Source organism: Thunnus albacares, chromosome 4 (genome assembly GCF_914725855.1).
Source record: "Thunnus albacares chromosome 4, fThuAlb1.1, whole genome shotgun sequence".
Lineage (NCBI taxonomy): Eukaryota > Metazoa > Chordata > Actinopteri > Scombriformes > Scombridae > Thunnus > Thunnus albacares.
In genome coordinates, this window is record NC_058109.1 from 25,467,411 (window position 1) to 25,485,550 (window position 18,140).

Below are 18,140 nucleotides of genomic sequence, written 5' to 3' on the forward strand. Positions count from 1 at the left end.
AAGCAGCAAAGTGCACAGTCTAGATTAAATTTGATTGTGCTCTCAATGTGCTTAGATAAAAACAAGAATAAAATAAGTTATGAAGTATTAGTCATTCAGGCTCCTGCCTAACACAAATACATGAAGTCAAACAGCTCCTCATGGTAAAATAGCCATCTGAATTACACACAAATTAAATTCAGTAGGAATGTTAATGGTCTCCTATTAGAGTAGCTACTAATGAGGTAGATATAATGAAAAATAATAATAATAAAAGTAACAGCCATAAGGTTATGACTTGTGGCTTTGTGAGGGAGAGAGATATGTTAATGTGTTAGATATGTTCAATTAAGTATGAAGCATAATTTACCTCTATAATTATGTTTAATGCACCAGGTGAAATTTTAATAGAAAATAAACAGGAAATAACAATGTGTTAACAATATGTAAAAATATAATAGCTCATCATAATCATCAGTTCTTACTGTTATTGTCAATGCAGGTGAGGATACACTCAGTCTTCAGACTCTGTAGACTGGATAACTATCTTTTGAACACACTCCATAGCCTTTCTGGGATCTAGAAACCATTGTCCTTGTCTTTGTGTTAGGTCTGGAGTCTGGCTTGGTAGAGTAGACCATCTCCATCATAGTTTATTTTGGCGATGATCACCCGTGGCTTCTCCTGGTTACCAAATCACCTGGTGTACGCTGCCTCGTGGTTCTTGTAGGCCATGAAGCACTACCACTGTATTTATATTTTTGGAGCTTTTCCACCATTCAGGTCGATTCTATGTACATAATTCAACTTTTGGTGTCTTTATGATGGCCTCAGTGAACTTTTAGGCTGGTCTTCATATAAAAATAGCTGTTTTGATAAGAAAATATTGTCAATTCTGTCGATCCTCCATACCTTGCTCACTAGCAACCCCTTTACAGAAGTTTCTAATGAGAATTTGTGTGTGTGTGTGTGTGTGTGTGTGTGTGTGTGTAGAGGATTTACAGGTAGGCACAGGTATTTGTGCATGTGGTCCATGGCTGTTCTGTGTGTTGAAATATGGTTTTGTGTGTATGTGTGTGTGTGTGTGTACGCATGTGTTTGTGAGGCTTTAAACTAGTGTGACAGATAAGAGGTAGCTAGCGTTGCGCTTCACTGAGGCTGAAAATGTGAAGAGGAAGTCTGTCTCTGAACCTAGTTGAGAGCGGATTGATCATGTTTACACCTCGACTCTATACCTCTCTCTTTCCCTTCCTCTCTCTGCCTGTAGAGCTCATCTTTCTCTCTCCCTCCCAACCCTGCTTCCCTCCCTCCCTCCGTCTGTCTGTCATACTTTCTTCTTTCTGCCATTCCCTACTTTCCTCACTGCCTCTTCCTCGTCTCTCAAACACTGCTGCTTACCCCCCATCCCTGTCTATTTCTATCTCAACATAAAATGTAATGCAACAATGCTGAGATTAGATGTCAGCTGGTGCTGTTAATTTTGTGTAAATTGCGGTTGTTGCAACTGTCATCACAACATGTTGTACATAGAGGAAGATATTTGAAACCTATAAGAGTCCTTAGTGTCTGGTTAATAAGCTTTAACACCTTGAAGTAAAACTATCCCTACCTGTCTATATGCTACACCTTATCTTAATAGTCAGAGGTTTAGTCATGTACATATAAGCAGACACACATGTACAGCACACACCAGCAGTTGTCTCTGCAGAGCTATATTACTCTCTGGGTAGCCGCCGTGACAGCTAGCGCAGTATTCCATTCTGTCTGTATCGACGGGCAGTCTTCAGGTGCTGGCACACGCTAGCCAGTTGTTTGTGAAGGCAGGGATAATTAGCCAGCGATAGGGTTGTCCCTCCACAGAGATGTCTGTTTATTGACTGTTTATTGTAGCTGCAAGGCCAGCGCTAATCAGCAGCAAAGCCTAACCCCGGCCAAAAGCTGAATTTCTCTATTTGATGTCCACGAAGCAGACATGCTAGCAGCAATTAGCCTTGGGCTGTCAGCGCTTAGCCCTTGTTAGCAATTAGCGGTGCCAACTTGACTGCATAGTCAGATATTGATGCAGCAACTCTGCATCAAGTCTACATGAGGCTGTAGTTAGAGTCAGTGAATGAAAGAAGATGCCAGCTGTTTGAACTTGCCATTAAGGCACAATTCACCCAGGCCTGAGCTTATGAGTACAATTGTGTGTCATAAATTATTAGAATGAGAGTCTTATTATAGCTCTAGAGCAGTATTTCAAAAGAATGAGGGTCTTAAATATTAGTTTATCCATTTTATATCTCTCCTTGACATGCACACCCCTCCATATTTGTTCCTACTTTGACAGTGTTCAGCACCAACTCAATGAATCATATATGACTCTGCAGTAGAAATAGACTTCATCTGTTATGCTGCGTACACACTGCTGCTTCAGTTTGTAGGCACACAGCTATGGGGATAGGGGTTAATCAGTGTCTGTGCATGTGTGCACATGTGCATCCTTCAATATGCCTAAGGCTATGGATCCCAGGATAGTTGTGTATGCGTGTGTTTGTGTGCGCAATTCCATTATACCGTCGCTGGAAGACTGTTGGAGGGGGCTTGCTAATCAATGGGATAAACACAGGGGTGCTAATCCACAGTTTAGCCTTGTGTGTGAGATATACATAAGTGTTTACCACCGTCAAACTAACACACACTCACTTACTTGTTCCCGGAAAGGCGAGGACAAGGGCTGAGATGAGAGAGTTGTGGAGAGGATTCTTATACAGTAATAAAGGAGAAAAGAGAGGAAAAAATACCTTGAGTGAAAGAGCAGAGAGGTGAAGAGGACGGAGGAAAGGATACAGGCAGAGGAGTTCAGGAAAGAGGAGAGAAGGATGAGAGAGGAAAAAAGGGACAGGAGGAGAGGTAACACTAGATAGCAGTGGAAACTGCAAAAAAAAAAATGGAAATGAGAGCAGACGAGATAGACTAGGGAAAAAGGAGCGTAATAGACAATTTCAGGTGAGATGAATGGGGAAAAGTGATAGGGAGAGTGATATTTAAGAGAACAGAGGGGGAGAGAAAGAGATGAGAGGGTATGAGGGGGAAAATCAGCTCATAAGTCTCTCCTGAGGCTAAAACTCATTCTCCTCTCTTTCATACAATATCATCACACTATCCAGAAGAAGAAGATAACTATCCACAGGATATTCAGGATATCCACAGTCGGATCATGTTTAAACTCTAGTTTCCCATACTTTACTCCTTTTACAGTGACCGTAATAACTGAATACTCTTATATAGTATCCCCTAACAGGAGGCTGCCAATAACCTACTGTATATGTGGCGCGCATGATATATGATAGTGTAACATCAGCTCCATACTAACCTTGTTATGTATTGGCGTCCGTATCTGCTTATGGGGGAAAATATTGGTCCTGTGGTATTTCTGTATAAGGTTACTGTCCGTACCAACTGATCCCAAAGGGGAAAAGAGCGAGTATATCACAAGACATGAGAAAGAATGCATTATTGGAAAAAAGGTTGGCTTTTGCAAGTTAAGACATGAAAGAAGTAAGCCACATAATATTCAAGGTGTGAAGACTTTGAAGAATTTTTTTAAAAATTTGCTCAAAGCTCTAAATTTTGCTGTGTTGAACTTTCAAAAGCAATATAATATATATTGTGAAATGAATGAAACGTCAGACACTTTCCCTCTTCTCTTTAAGCTATTCTCACTTTTTAAGTTGGCTTCTCTGCCAAGCATAATTCCAGCATTTTTGGAACTTGTGAAAGTTGATGAAATGGCAGATTGTCCAAGGTCCCATAGCAAGTTAACTGGAGAAAAACGCTGATCATTTTGGAAAAAAAAAGAAAAAAAAGAAATCCTCTGTATTTCTTAGTGCCAAACAAGCCCACATTACCACTGACACATATGGAGCCATCCGCCAGGCCTTATGGTAGCAGTTAGCTCCGGTCAGCAGCAACCAAAACAACAAGCTGGCGTCTACATCGGTTCCTTCCGGTTTTCTGACCCGGCTCAGGCAGCTTCCTGGCGTGTGGGCCAATAAGATGCTGAGCTGTGGGCTGGGAAGTTGTGCTCAGAGCGACGGAAGGGTCATGGGAGCGAATAAACACATGTACACACAATGCTTGCGCACACGCAGCACGCTCACACGACCACACTCTGGGGTCAGAGAGGCTGATGGAACGCAGCTGGGTGTCGCTCGAAGGCCGAGGTTGAGAAAAGAGAATTGGAACTGTTCAAGACTTTTTCTATTCTTTTATCTCTCCGTGTTCTTAGCTTTTTGCCCGTTTGTACTTCAGTGTCTCCCATTTTTCCTCCTTCTACCTCTTTATCCTTCTTTCTTGTTTCTCCCTGGAGGGCAGGAATGAGTGGATAGATAATATCAGCGAGGGCCTTACACCATTACCTTCCGTCTGATAAACCACTCGCCCACTCCATCACCCTCTTTCTCTCACTCCTTCACCAGTGAGGGGAGAAAAAAAAAAAGCAGACACGGGGGCAGGAGGAGAAAATCTAGTTTGGGATAGGGTGTGTGCCTGCGTGTTATTCTTCTGTGTGTGTGTGTGTGGAGAGCAGCTGTTTGTTAAAGGAGAGATGGGAAGTATCAGGGGTCCTGATGGCATCCAATTAAGGCAGATAAAATGATGATGAATTGCAGTTGGGCAGCGGAGACGGACGCTCGCACGCGTGTGTGTGTGTGTGTGTGTATATGTGTGCACGCGCATGAGATCACACACACTCACATACACATGCAGGAAAACAGCAGAAGAAGACAGAAGCCATAAAGATTTACAGAACATTGTGTCGGGGAAAGAGAGAAGAGTAAGATGAGGAAAAAGGAAAGGAAAGATAGGAAGTTTTGGAGGTGGAGACATCAGGAGAAAGAGGGGGAGATATGTGAAAGATAGATGAGGAGGAGGGAAAGAGGAAGCATGCAGTGAGACCGTACAGAGTTGGAGGGGAGAGAGGACGTCGCTGGGAAATAATCCCCTCCCTTCCGATGGGAAATGAGAGATGTATCGCAGACAAGAAAGATGGAGAGATGGATGCATAGATGGATAGATGGAGCAAATAGAGGTCTAGAGAAGGAGCCAAACATGTCCGCAGGGAGAACAGCTAACACAAACCACACTGGTCTAATGGTGTCAAACACCCCTACATGGTGTGTGTGTTAGTGTGTGTGTGAGAGACAGACAGACATGAAGCTCATGCACACTTCTTTTCCTCTGACTTTTCTTAAGTTTCTCTAGATTTTACTTACTGTAACAACTAAAGATTAAAAAAACAAACATATTAAAATGAATAAATCTTAATTTGGAATAAATCTTAACATGCACATTATTGCGTGCACAAACACACAGACACACACACACAGAGTACTGAAGGTGGCAGAGACAGGGCTAATGAGGGCCTTGGCGCTGGCCGGTGGAGGGTAGGCGCAGTGGAGCATGGCCTGGCACAGCTTGATGAGATATAAACACTAGACCTGCCATAGTAGTCAGCCACAGTACACACTGACACTGTTTTAATTGGCTTTCAGACTGTGTGTGTGTGTGTGTGTGTGTGTGTGTGTGTGTGTGTGTGTGTTTAGTGTGCGGGTAGGTTGAAAGTGCCTGGGAACTTCTCTGGAATTTATTGTGAGTAGCTCTAGATTATTTGTTCCCCTATCACATGATACTTCAGACTGCCCTGATCAGATTTTGAAGATGCATTTCACTGCTCTATTGTGGCCTTTTCACAGTGACGCTGATCAGCCCTATCAACGTTGGGTGTTTGAAGTTGTTTCTCATATAATATCTGTATCTCAAAATGCCACAGAGTGAGACCTGGAAAAAAAATCAACAATGCAGCCTTCCTCTTCCCTCCCTCTCACCTAGTCATATACCTGTCCTCCTCCCTCCTCTTCATCTCTGTCCTTTCATTGGCTCACTGCCTCTCCTCCTCTTTGACAGGTGAAGAGCGGTGCTCCCACGCTCGCTCCAGTCTTGGATAAATAAGAATTAATTGCTGCTCAGCTATGAGCATATGCCAGCTTCTCCACCCATCCTCCACCCCACTTTCATCATCTATTTCTCCTTTCTGTCTCTCTCCTTCTGTCTCTGCAATCTTTAACCTTTACTTTACATTTTCTTTCTCTCATAGCGGTGCTCCACCCTTCCCTGTCGTCAGTTCTGTATGATGGTTTGATGGGCTACAGTGAGGAAGAGAGGAGAGAAGGAGGGTTAATTCAGAGGCCAGCACCTCTGACTGCATTTACATGTGTTTTAAATGCATACAGCAGCCTACTGTATGTCTTTATCAATCCATTTAGTCAAATGTTTTTTTCTGTTCTTCTTGCATGTGTTTTGTGTGATAGAGTGAGTGCTGCTTCAGGAATGGTGAAGCACTGCAGTTATGAGTTGTGTGAATTGCGTAAAATGTGGCCTATATTTACACATACTGGTTGGATATGTGTTAGTGGTCTGAAAAAAAAAAAAAAACAGGCTGTGTGAGCGGTGGAGTCGGTGAAGGAGAATGGCCACCAGAAGAATGGCATGAGTTGACAGAGGGGAAAAAGGTTGAGGATATTAAAAATACGGGCATATCTGCAAATAACCAAAAATCAGCCTTTTGTCCGGGGAGAAGTCTAGTAAGCTTACACTAGCTTAATGCGTAGGCTGGAAAATAAGAAACATTGGCTATGGCAGCATTATTTTTCCCTCAAGCCAGCACTTTTCTCTCCTCTCTCTTTTTCTCCCCGTCAATGAAGAAAGTATGTGTGCTAGTGTGTTTGCACATGTGTGCGTGTGTTTGTGTTTGTGTGTGTGTGTGTGTGTGTGCGCGTGCAAGAGATAAGCTGGGTAACTGGGTCCGGCTATGCTCCAATCCTGTTAGCATTAGCGATTAGCACTGGCTAACAGGCCTCTATTATGAGCGGGGGCTGATTCCACGCCGCCTGACCCCACACATACAGTACATACACACACACGCTAAGCTATAGGAAGGATTACCACTTGATCCTTGATTAGGAGGCCATATCTGCCTGGAAGTTGTGTGTGTGTGTGTGTGTAAAAGAGTGTTGTGTATTCATCTATACATTGACGTACACAGTGTGCCGAGCCTTATCTAGACTGGCGAAGTTCAGACTAGACCAGTTCAGGCTGTGTCCTCTACTTTTCTTCAGCGTCATCCTAATATGACTCCTTTCACAACTGCGTCACAAACTATTTAAAAGCTAGAGTTTGAGATTGAGAGGTGTCTCATAATTTTTGATAACTGTCACCTTGAGAGAGCGAGGAAGAGAGAGGAAGAGACCTGCTCTATCCCAGGTACGGGTTTGCCCTGGGCTAGTTTGGTATTTTTAGCTGTCCAGCTCGCGCACACCTTCAAAATGACTAATTATCAGGCTGTGACCCTCGCAGAAGGTACCCGTTGTTACTCCATACTTGCTTTCCTTCTCCATCCATCTATCATTGCCTCCTCTCCTTCAGTTTCAGTGACAGAGGTCCAGCTGGCGATTCAGTCGTGTTTGCAGTTTTCTGCTGAGAGCCTGCTGTGAGGCGACATCTCTTCTTTCTCCTTTATTCTTTGAGGGTTTTTTTTTTGTTGTTTTTTTTTTGGTCATGTCTATTTGTCTACCTTCCACATCCGTCTGTAGTTCTGAATTATCTTAATTATTATCTCTTTGTTGCTATTCTCTCCAAAGTATCTATCCTTTTTTTTCCCACTTGTATTTGTCTGTTGTCTGGTCATATAAGTAAAGAAACAGAAAAGAATGCTGCTCACCATAAAACAAGGGTCTTCAGAGTCTCAGGTCAAGGTCGTAGACGCAAGGATTGTTCTTTGTAGCATCACCTTCTCATTCTCAACTATGTCAGATTTAAATCATAGATTTTGTGATTTTGTTTTATCCATTTTCATTTTTCACTCTCCTGTGTGCATGCAAATCCTGACCTTTTAAAAAGTAACCTGCGTAATGTTTGTATTTTCATATTGGAATCTGCTGTGCAGTGAATAAACCATGCACAAGGTGCATATGTGTATTCCCTGAACCGTGTATTGTGCAACAATGCCGGTTCAGTATGAAAGTTTAATAAGCCTTTGGTGCAATGAGAGGAGATGAGCGTTGGATCATAACCTAACCTTTCCGACGCCTCCCCCCCCCCCCCACCCTCCGTTGCACATTAAACACACATACACGCACATATACACTTCTCCCCTACCCTAACTAAATATTCACAATTTTGTAGAGTGAAGGTACACGCTCAAGCAGATCCCAGTATCCCCTCTCTCAACACAACCTCTCCCCTCTGAGGATAGATGTGCAAACACAGACACATGCTTGTAACATGGACAAAAAAAGGGGAAGGGGGCAGGCGTTCTTATTGTTTTAGCTGTCAGCACCTCCACACCTGTGTGTGTGTGTGTGTGTGTGTGTGTGGTGCAGTTTTTCAGGATGTAAAGCAGGGTTAAGAGGTCCCACACACATCTATCATCTATTTCTCTATCAGCGGAATTGGCCCTGTGGTGTGATTCAGAGGGGGGTCAGGCCGTGTTCTTATTGGTTGGTCAGCAGTGCAACGGTGATGGAAGTGGAGGAAAGCTTGACCCCATGTCCTTTGACTGTAGCCTGTCTTTGAGTCCTGAGGGCTTGCAATGATGCTGAAATAGAACAACGGTTACAATATATCACTGTACAACATATTTGGCTGTGTAGCACTTAAAGAAAATTGTTCTTAAGGTCTCTTTGTTTGACATTACATGTCCCTGAAATGATGGCTGGCTGTCACAGCTGAGACTGTACTTTTATCCTAAAGTTTAAGACAGGATGTAAGGCCCATGTCAAACAGGCAGCCTCAAGAACGGCCTCTCTTTTCCCCCAAATCTGCAAAAATCCACAAATTATATTTCAGTGACTTATTTGGTTAGTTGCCACCTGGCCACCTGAGGAATGTATTTCCACTGTTTAACAACTTTTAGCTTTGGTTCGGTGCACTAACCCCTAAAGGAGAATATCTGGCTCTCTTTAAGTTGTTAAGTCCAATCCAAAACCAACAGTTTCCTTCACCTTTCTGCCATTTCTTGCTAGGCAGGTAGCTTGTATTGCCTCCTGTGCTGAAAGAGGCTGTCCAACATTTTATATGAGCCGTCACAGTTTTGATTTAGTCATTCTGGCCAACTAAAACAATCAGAGACCCCTTTCTCTCAACGAACAGTCACTCGATTCAGTGTTTATTTAAAATTTAGCTTAATGGAGCTTTATTGCGGCTGCTGTTTTGGTTTTAAACACTTCCAGTTTTAACCACCACGTCATGTTCTGGTGACTTTTTTTTTTTTGTTTTTTCTGAGACAAGAGCGTGAATGAGCAAAACGCACCTGTTGTGTTAACATGTTCCGACTGCAAAACAGGAACCGATCGTCAAGAGAGCGAGCGCTAAGTTTGAAACGCCTTAATCTGCAACAACTTGAACAGTTGCCAAACATGAAGCTGGATAACACCCCTCTTTCTCTATTTCTCTCTCTCTTCTCTCCCTCCCTCACCATCTTTGTCTCTGGCAGTTCATTCTGTTTTATCTCCTCAGTCTCATCTTTTTATCCCTCGCATTCTCTCTTTATCCCCGTCCTGCTGCCTTTTTCTTTTATTTTCACTCTCTCCCTCCATCCACATGTCCTCAGTGCAGTCTCCCTGTGCATTTTGCTTTCTTTTTCCTCTCATTGTCTCGGTGTGTACGCTCTCACACACACACACACACATACTCAAACACACTCATATGTTCTCTTCATCTCTGCCCGGTGAAGGAGAGCTCTCGTTCCCAGGCAGACTGGGTGGTCTCTTGGAGGGGGGGGAGGGAGGGAGGGAAAGATTGAAGAAGTTCATATGCTTGGACTTCAGTGGAGAGAAATGATAGCTGAGGTCCAAAATATGAGGTGTTGTGCAAATGTCTTATCATCCTCTGTTTGCATGTGTTTTTATTTATCATTTTTTACTTCCTGTATAGACTGTGTGATTCAGTCTTTGATGCATTTTCTGGCACCCCGCTCTTGGAAACTGTCCCATGTGCTGAATGTATACTACAGCGTGCACATGTGTTTCTCTGGACATGTTTGGTATATGCGATAAAAGAATCCGCTCCATATTTCCTTGTTTGACCGTGGGCGTTCTGGGGGATGGAGGTAGGGGAGAGAAATTCGGACTGAGATTGATAGGGGAGGAGGTCTGTAAAGAGGCAGAAGGAAGGAATAATGAGAGGGAGAGAGAAAGAGAGAGAGAGAGAGGAAAAGGAGGGGGTGGGAGGGAGGATTGCAAGAGAGGCAGAGGAATGTGTGAAAAGACCAAGGCAGACATGTCAGGGAACAAATTGAAAATGCCAATTTCACTTTAGCCCCCACCAGCTCAGGCGCTTATAGCCCAGCCCCAGCCTCTTATTCCATGTGTAAATGAATGGTGTCCACAGAATAACACACAATCACCTCTCTCTATCCATCTCTCCCTCGCTATTTCTCCTTCACCCTTGCTGCTGTATCATCCTCTCACCACCCTCTCCCCCTACCCACTTCCTCATCCTCCTTTTCAACATCTTTTCATTTTTTTTTTTTTTTGCTCTTTGCACTCCACTTGTCCCAGCTCGCTCCACCTCTGTCTTTCTGCACCATCAGCCATACCAAATATTTTCCAGCCTTTTAGCCATCACCTGTCACTTTCCTTCCCTTTACTTTCTGCACTCTGTCCAGTATTATTGTCAGTTTTCAGATTGTCCTTTTCTTGCCGCCCCCAACCCCCCCTTTTCTATATGACTCTACTGCAGTAACTACTAAAGCATACATGCCGTGTTGTTTTTCCCTAACATATCAGGTACACTGGGCTTAAAGATGAAGGCGACGCCATCTTTCTCACAAAACTTCAAAACTCTCATGAGGAGCAAAATGTCATAAAGATCCAGTTAATGCAGTGGTACAGTCTAAAGCTTGCTATATACAGTATATCAATATATATACAGTAACCTCCTGTTAAGTGGAGTTACTCAGGGCTAAAAGTTTCCTCTTCAGTAGTTGATGGCTGCTAAATAAATCAAAGCACCAAAATGTGCCTTAAAACACATTTTAAAATAAACTCCGAGAGCAAAGTAGGAGTTCCTCTGAGATACGCGGAGACATCTTCCTTTATTTGGATATCGCTGCGCCTTCAGGGCCCGCTCAATGTAAATCATCCAATCGCAAATGCGAAGAACGAATTAATCAGCCAGTCACACATTGTGACATTGCTGTGTCCTCTCATTTTCTTATCTTCTCTATGCACATTTCTTGGTCCTTTTCCCCTCAAATACATTCACATTGACTATTATTGCAGATGTCAAGATAAATCTAACTGTATCACATTGGAGTGGGTGATATCACATAGTGGTGAAGTTGTAGCTAGATTCAATCTGTGAGGCCCTGTAGCCTCAGGCATAGGGCTTTCACATTGGATTTTATCACCACTCCACTAGAGGAGAATAGTCCTACTATCTCTCACCCCGAGGCCGTTGAAGATAGTGACCATACCAGTGGTAGCGAGAGTGAGCGGGTACCCTTTGACTGACAGAGGCATTAGGTCAACATGGCCTATCTCAAGCCATCAGCTAACATCACTGCAGCAGTAGTCTCAAAGCAGAGAACAGGCAATCTCTCGCTATCTAGTATCTGTTTTATGTTGCATCAAAGACAACTAATGAATGGAGTAGTTAATAATGCAAAATGTGTGGGTGGGGTGTGTGGGGTTCTTGATGAATGAGTATTTTCAGATGATTGTGTGTTTACCTCAGTGTTTGGCTGGCTTGTGTGTGTGCAAGTGAGGAGGAGGAGGAGGAGGGGGGGAGGGGGTGTAACTTCTAAAGCTGCATTTTATTTGCTGGTGATAATCATCGTTGATAATTTATCCATAATTTATCTGAGGTTAGGAGGGGTCTCATAGGAGCTCTTTCTGTTGTTATCCCCACAGCTGACGTGCCGCCATCACATCGCAGCTTTTGAAGCTTGTTGTCTCATTTAAAGTGATTCCATAAAACTGATTATGCAGACGACGAGTCAATTACATTTCAACTCTTATTAGTTCAGGATGCAAAAATGAAATTAGATGAGAATATTATTGTTGAAGATATATTACGCTTTTCATTCATCACTGGAATGGAATGAGTCATACAGTGATGGGGATCCCAATCTCTTAATCAACTCCGTGCTCTGCCAGGCAGCGGCGGATGTGCTGCGTGTTAAAATCACAATATAGCCTGTCTCTCATCATTCATTTTTATGGCCCTTCAACTGTGCGAGCACCGCAGGGTATGACATTACTACCAGCCACTAGCTGAACAGAGATTGCTCTGGCTTTTGGCTGATTTTCTTTCTCTTTTACTGATTTTGTGTTTTATTAAAAGACTGAGAGTCTCTTATAATGATGGTATTTGTTTAAGAAAAACATTGTTTCAGGTAATTATATCTCACAGTGAATACTAATCTTGATTTTGTTCTTTTATATTTCAGTATACCTACGAGGGCAATGACATCAGCGACCTGCCAGTGGATTTGTCTGTGGTTTGGAATGGAAACTTTGTCATCGACAACCCCTACAACATCAAAGGTGAGTCAGTGTGGGTTCAAACATGATCATTTACTATCTACACTATCATCACACATTAGCTCTAGGTGTCTTTTTGAGCAGTGTTTATGAGAGTTTCATTCAGTAAAAACATCCTTAAAAGCACCCTTAAATCTTTCTATTTTCTTATCAACATCATGTGTTTTAACCTTTAACATGAGACGTTAAAGACACAAATCAGTCCCATTTCTAAATCTGCAAAATGGCAATTTTGTAATCTTCAGCTGAGTCTTGGCTTATGGAGCATCTCAAAAAACAACAATCCAGCACCTGCAGAAAATATACAGTATAGTACAGTTTTACTGTGACTCTCTGGGAAGCCAGATCCAACTGCAAAGTAAATCATTTATATTGTGACCAGAATCCCTTGGCCAGCCCACCCTTTATAATCTACTTTCTTGGTCTGTAAGAAGCTCAAATACTTATTACATCACTGTTTGTTTTCTGTGTATATGTGTGTGTGAGAGCGATACTGAAATAATTCACCATTTAATGGTTTGCATTAAATGCATGTGTCTTAAGATATCTATATGAGATAGATATTAGATCATTTGCACTCACACCACTGTTACAGAGCACACATCCTTTGCTGTACATTAGTTATTTATATAAACTAATGCATACATTGACTAATAATTATGTCTGTTAAGTGTCAAGTTTTACCCCTTGAGACTCTTTTGTCATTGTTGAAGGTAGCAAATGAATTATGAATAGCAGATCTCAGTAGTAAAAGACTGTAGCCTTAAGTGAACAAACACAATGACTGATCAACCTGTGGCAAAGTGATCTGTTTACTTGAGCAAACTCTCCTCTGCAATGGACCATTACATTTGAAACTCAAACATCAATGTTAACAATGCAAAACTAACACTAAACATTTCAAGGTCAAACTTAACTCTGTGTACAAAAGCTATGCAAGAAGCATCCTTCACATGGTTTGTTCCAGAAAGCAGCCTTCGGTGTTGTTACTTTGCTACTGCCTAAACATGATTAATAACAGATTTTCTCTTACTGATGATCGCTTACTGTTACACTTCAGTAAGACTGTTATTAATCACGAAGGACTGTTACTGATAGTCTAGTTTTGTTATATTTATATTTCAACTATTTGTTCGGGCCAAAACGAGTAGAATATGAGAGTGTAATTCCTTAGTTATTTCTCTGTTTTTCAACTCCACAATGCATATTGTTTGGATCATAAATATCTTACCAGGATGATATTTCATTTCACCCCTACTGAGCAAGTTTCCGGGGCGTTCACACTTAGGTTTACATGTATTATTATCTACAATGTATATCCACTTTTGACACAGTATTATAATACATACACTTATGTATAACTATACCATGCCATCCAAACAAAGAACCATATGATTTACTGTTAAACACATACACATATTCGATGCGCCACTGTGGGAGACGACAATGAGATCATGTCTGTTGGATATAATTACTGGTAGGACAGTCTTTATAGTGCTGTCTCCATAATTATTAGAGCCTGTACAGCACAGCGGGGGGCTGTAACATTATTCTCCTGCTGTGAGGTAAAGTAACATCATCACCAGCTACCACTGCGTTCAATATGGCCTGCGGATGACGTGCATGAGGAGTTTTGTACAACAGAGGAAGCTGCATTGTCTGGTCCTGTTTGTTACTCTTTGATGGTTAAAGACACAGTGAGGAGCTAGGATTTTTGTGTAGTGTTTTAGATTAGAAGCTGTTACATCTCTAAGGTCTGTGAAGCAGTGATTGTTGCTATTTTGTCTGTAATGTAAGCTAACACCAGTGTCACTTTGTTCCATTTATTGATGTCACTCCCTGTAGTCTACAGTAAATGTATCAAACAAGCTGTTGTTGTCTCAAATTTCAAATATACCTCATACTGCTGGCTAAGACTGATATCTGTTACATGGATGTGTCATATATACCATACATTGGTGTATGAGCATAGGGACCTCACTGCAGTCTACGGGGTGTTTACTTTCATAGAGGCAGCATAAAATGCTTTGACAGTGCATAGTTCTCTCAAGGACAAAGCATTTCTAAACAACATATGTTACACACAACAGCACTGACAGTGTACAATATCAGTGGCGTGCATCAGTGTCTATGCTTTGTGTGTTATCTCAAGTGTAAATCTCCTCAAGTGCATCCAGAGGCGACCTACAGCCCAAAGATGTCTCCCTCCCCCTGTCTGTCTCTCTTCACTACCAGCCCCCTCCCTGTTTCTCAATCATGATAATCATCTGGTGGAGTGTGAGAGATGCTCACTTGTCTTAAATACTGATATGTTAATGTAATTAGAAAGGAGTCGTTTAGCAGCCCGTAATTGGTACAGGGTTGCTTTAAAGCTGCTCCATGACCAATGGGATTTGGGGATGGAATAGCAGAGAGAGAGAGAGAGAAAAAAAAAAGATTTTGCTGTACAATTCCTGGGGCCTTTGGGAAATAGCGCTTTAACTTTGTCACAGTGACATTGAACAAGTTTTGGAATTTCTTGCGTGAAAGTTGGAAAACTTAAATTGGAGGCTTTTTTTTGTTGTTGTTTTCAAATTGTTCTACCCTTTAAGTTGTTTATCTACTCAACTGGCTCGTACTATGATAATTCAACACAAACTATATTGATGGTTTGGTCATTCGCCTCTTTCCACATCATTTCCTCACGTTCACTCTCCGTCTCCTTCTTCTCCTCTCCAGCCCACCTGTATAAGTGCTATGCACTGAGGGACAGCTGCGGCATGTGTCTGAAGGCAAACCCCAGGTTTGAGTGCGGTTGGTGCGTACAGGAGAAGAAATGCTCCCTCAGACAGGAGTGCACTCCTCCAGAGACCACTTGGATGCACGCCACCACCGGAAACAGCCGCTGTGCGCACCCCAAGATCACCAAGGTAAGCCGTGACAGTAGTGACACATGCTCACACATAACACCATATAGCAGCTCAGTATGCTACTGACGCTCACCAAGGTGACAGATGACACAGGCCGGACTGCACATATGCACAACAACACACATTTACTGTACATTCTCATGAAGTTAGTGTAGAAGAAACATATGAAACTGGACATTTTTACAAACCTATAATAAATATTTTTTTAAATCTCGGGTTTACCTATATGGTTTACGACTTATAGGTAAGTCCTACAAAAGCATCCAACAAAAATATTTTTATGATCCAACAGAAAGAAATTTGCAGAAATGTAGGTATTTTTTCATTTAATGTCTCAGCACACTGCACAAACAGCGGAAACACATTATGAAATGTACTGTATCTGTACTGTAAGTTTTGAATGACGTCGTCGCCTCACACATTAACACCCCAAAGTCTATAAGGCCAAGGAACAGCCCAGTCTAAAATCAACATTGCATGGAGCTGCTAAATCCAAGTTAAAGAAATACTTCTCTCCCCAATGTTAAAGTTAAAGCAGACACTTCAGCTGCTATTTGGGTTTTTGTAAGCACAGGGGTCAGAAAGGAGGGGATCGAATGGACAATACGCCCTTTGTAAAAGAGTTGTGATTGCCTCTTGTTCTGCAAACCTGGAAAGTGACGACTTGCCGTTTGACACGAATCAGAAGATTGCCAAAGTCAACTCATTAGTAAAAGTTAGTTCTCGAAGGAAGAGGTTTGAAATCCCTACCTGTGCTGCATCATTCTTTGGCCTCAGTGAGTGAAGGGGACATTGTAGGAGGAAAGGCGGCAGGGAGGATCGACATCTTAGAAGCCATCACCATGACTGCAACCACAAGAACACAGATGGGCCGGCCAGGAGGAGGCAGTTCACACACACCAAGACTGAACACACTGACGTGATTAGAGATGATGGGTACACATATACATAGACACACACACTCACTCACACCTGAGGAGGCAGAGAGGGTAGTCGTCTGGAGTGTGTGTGTGTGTGTGTGTGTGTGTGAGGGAGAGAGAGACAAAGAAACAGAGAAATGTGGAAGTGTGCTAATTGTGTCCCACCATGAGCGCAGAATGTGTGTGCGTATGCGTGTATGCATCTGACAGGCCGGGTGAGCTAAGGCGTCTAAAACACCATGGCGTACCCATCTGTTGCCACCGGTAACCGTGGCGGTGGTCCTCGTCTGACTGTGACCCGGGTCACTGTCCCTGCAGCTCACCACTGGGACTGACACACACGTGCACGCTCTCTCCCTCGCACACGCGCACACACACACAGAGCCCAGTTTGAAAGCCACGCACCGCTGTGTGAGACGAATCGTGACGTTCTACCCTTCCACTCATTCTCCTTGCTTAGTTATTTGTCCTTCTGCTTTCTCTCTTTTTCTTCTCTCTCTCTCAGTCGCTCTGTCTCAAGCTTTTACATTCTTTTTTCTTTAAATTTAATTGTACTGTATCTCAAACAAGACGAAACATCATCTCAGTCAAAACGAGCGCCATTTCTCTCTATTTAAATGAGTGTGAAATATATGTATGGTTTATAATGCATTCCTATTTCACTCTTACAGACTTGTATGGCTCAAGCCCTCAGTACATTTCCTGTGTGACACGGGTTCGTCTCTCTGTCATGCATAATGGAGATATTGGATAATTGGGGCACTGGCACATAGATAAATCCGTTAGCTAATGCTGTCTCTCTCTTCTTGCTCGCTTCAGTTATCTCTTTGAAACAAGCGTACAGAGGCAATTGGGTTGTGTGTATGTGTGAGAGAAGATGGGGGGGCTAAGTATGTATGAAGGGGTGGGGTGTGCTGTGTGTGTGTGTGTGTGTGTTCGTGCAAGCATGTGCTCTTGCATGCATATTGAGGGGTAAATCCCGGCCTTGGGGCAAGATGTTGGTGGCAGTCAAAAAGCAGGCGTAGAAGAGCTTCAAAAACAGCAGGAGGAGAAACAAACTGCAGGTTTGAGAACACAGAAGGGGAGACAAAGAAGAATAGAAGAAGAGAGAGAGATTCACCACCGAAACACCGGAGGAAGCGTTATCACCGAGCCGCGCCGCCAGCGTCACCTCTCCTCTCCACCTTTGACATTTACAGTGTGACATTTAACGCCAAAAGAACATCCGCAGGCGACAAAGAAAACCTTCCCCTTTTCTGCTGCCATTTCATCCTTTAGTTCTCCCAAAGAGCATCGCATCCGCCACACAAATTGAATATTACTCCACTTCTCACCATCCGTTCGCTCAAATCCCTGTTTCCCTGTTTGATCCCCTTTTTTTCCTCTCTTCTTCTTTTTGCTTTATTCAGGCTGCTTTGTTCGTTTTCTTTTTTTTTTTTTTTTTTGCAGCATGCTAGCTGCTGTGTGGCCATTAGCTAGCGGATTAGCCGCTAATTTCATTTGGACCGGAGAATGTGTGTTCGACCGGGAAGGAAACACCACTGGAGAGAGAGCGTGACCGAGGCGCACACACACACTTGCACACAACATACACACAGCTATCCAGAGCTCTCAGAGCAGCAAGTGTTGAACCCATTTGGTGTCATTTCCGAATGCACTATTGCCCATTTGACATTGCTCAATAGTATGCAGTTGGGTACCGTTCCACTGATAACTCTGGCACCTAAGTACTGTTCTCTAAACACAGC

At 42.8% G+C, this 18,140-nt stretch overlaps 1 protein-coding gene across 4 annotated transcripts in view; it reads left to right on the forward strand.

The window, feature by feature from the left end:
* LOC122980395 (plexin-A1-like) overlaps window positions 1–18,140 on the forward strand; it is a 192,211-nt gene that overhangs the window by 135,477 nt on the left and 38,594 nt on the right. For all 4 annotated transcript variants that reach the window (XM_044348347.1, XM_044348349.1, XM_044348348.1 and 1 more), the window contains exons 11-12: window positions 12,470–12,566; window positions 15,282–15,472. In XM_044348347.1, the coding sequence (XP_044204282.1) occupies window positions 12,470–12,566; window positions 15,282–15,472 (288 nt within the window). The remainder of the gene's footprint in view (window positions 1–12,469; window positions 12,567–15,281; window positions 15,473–18,140) is intronic.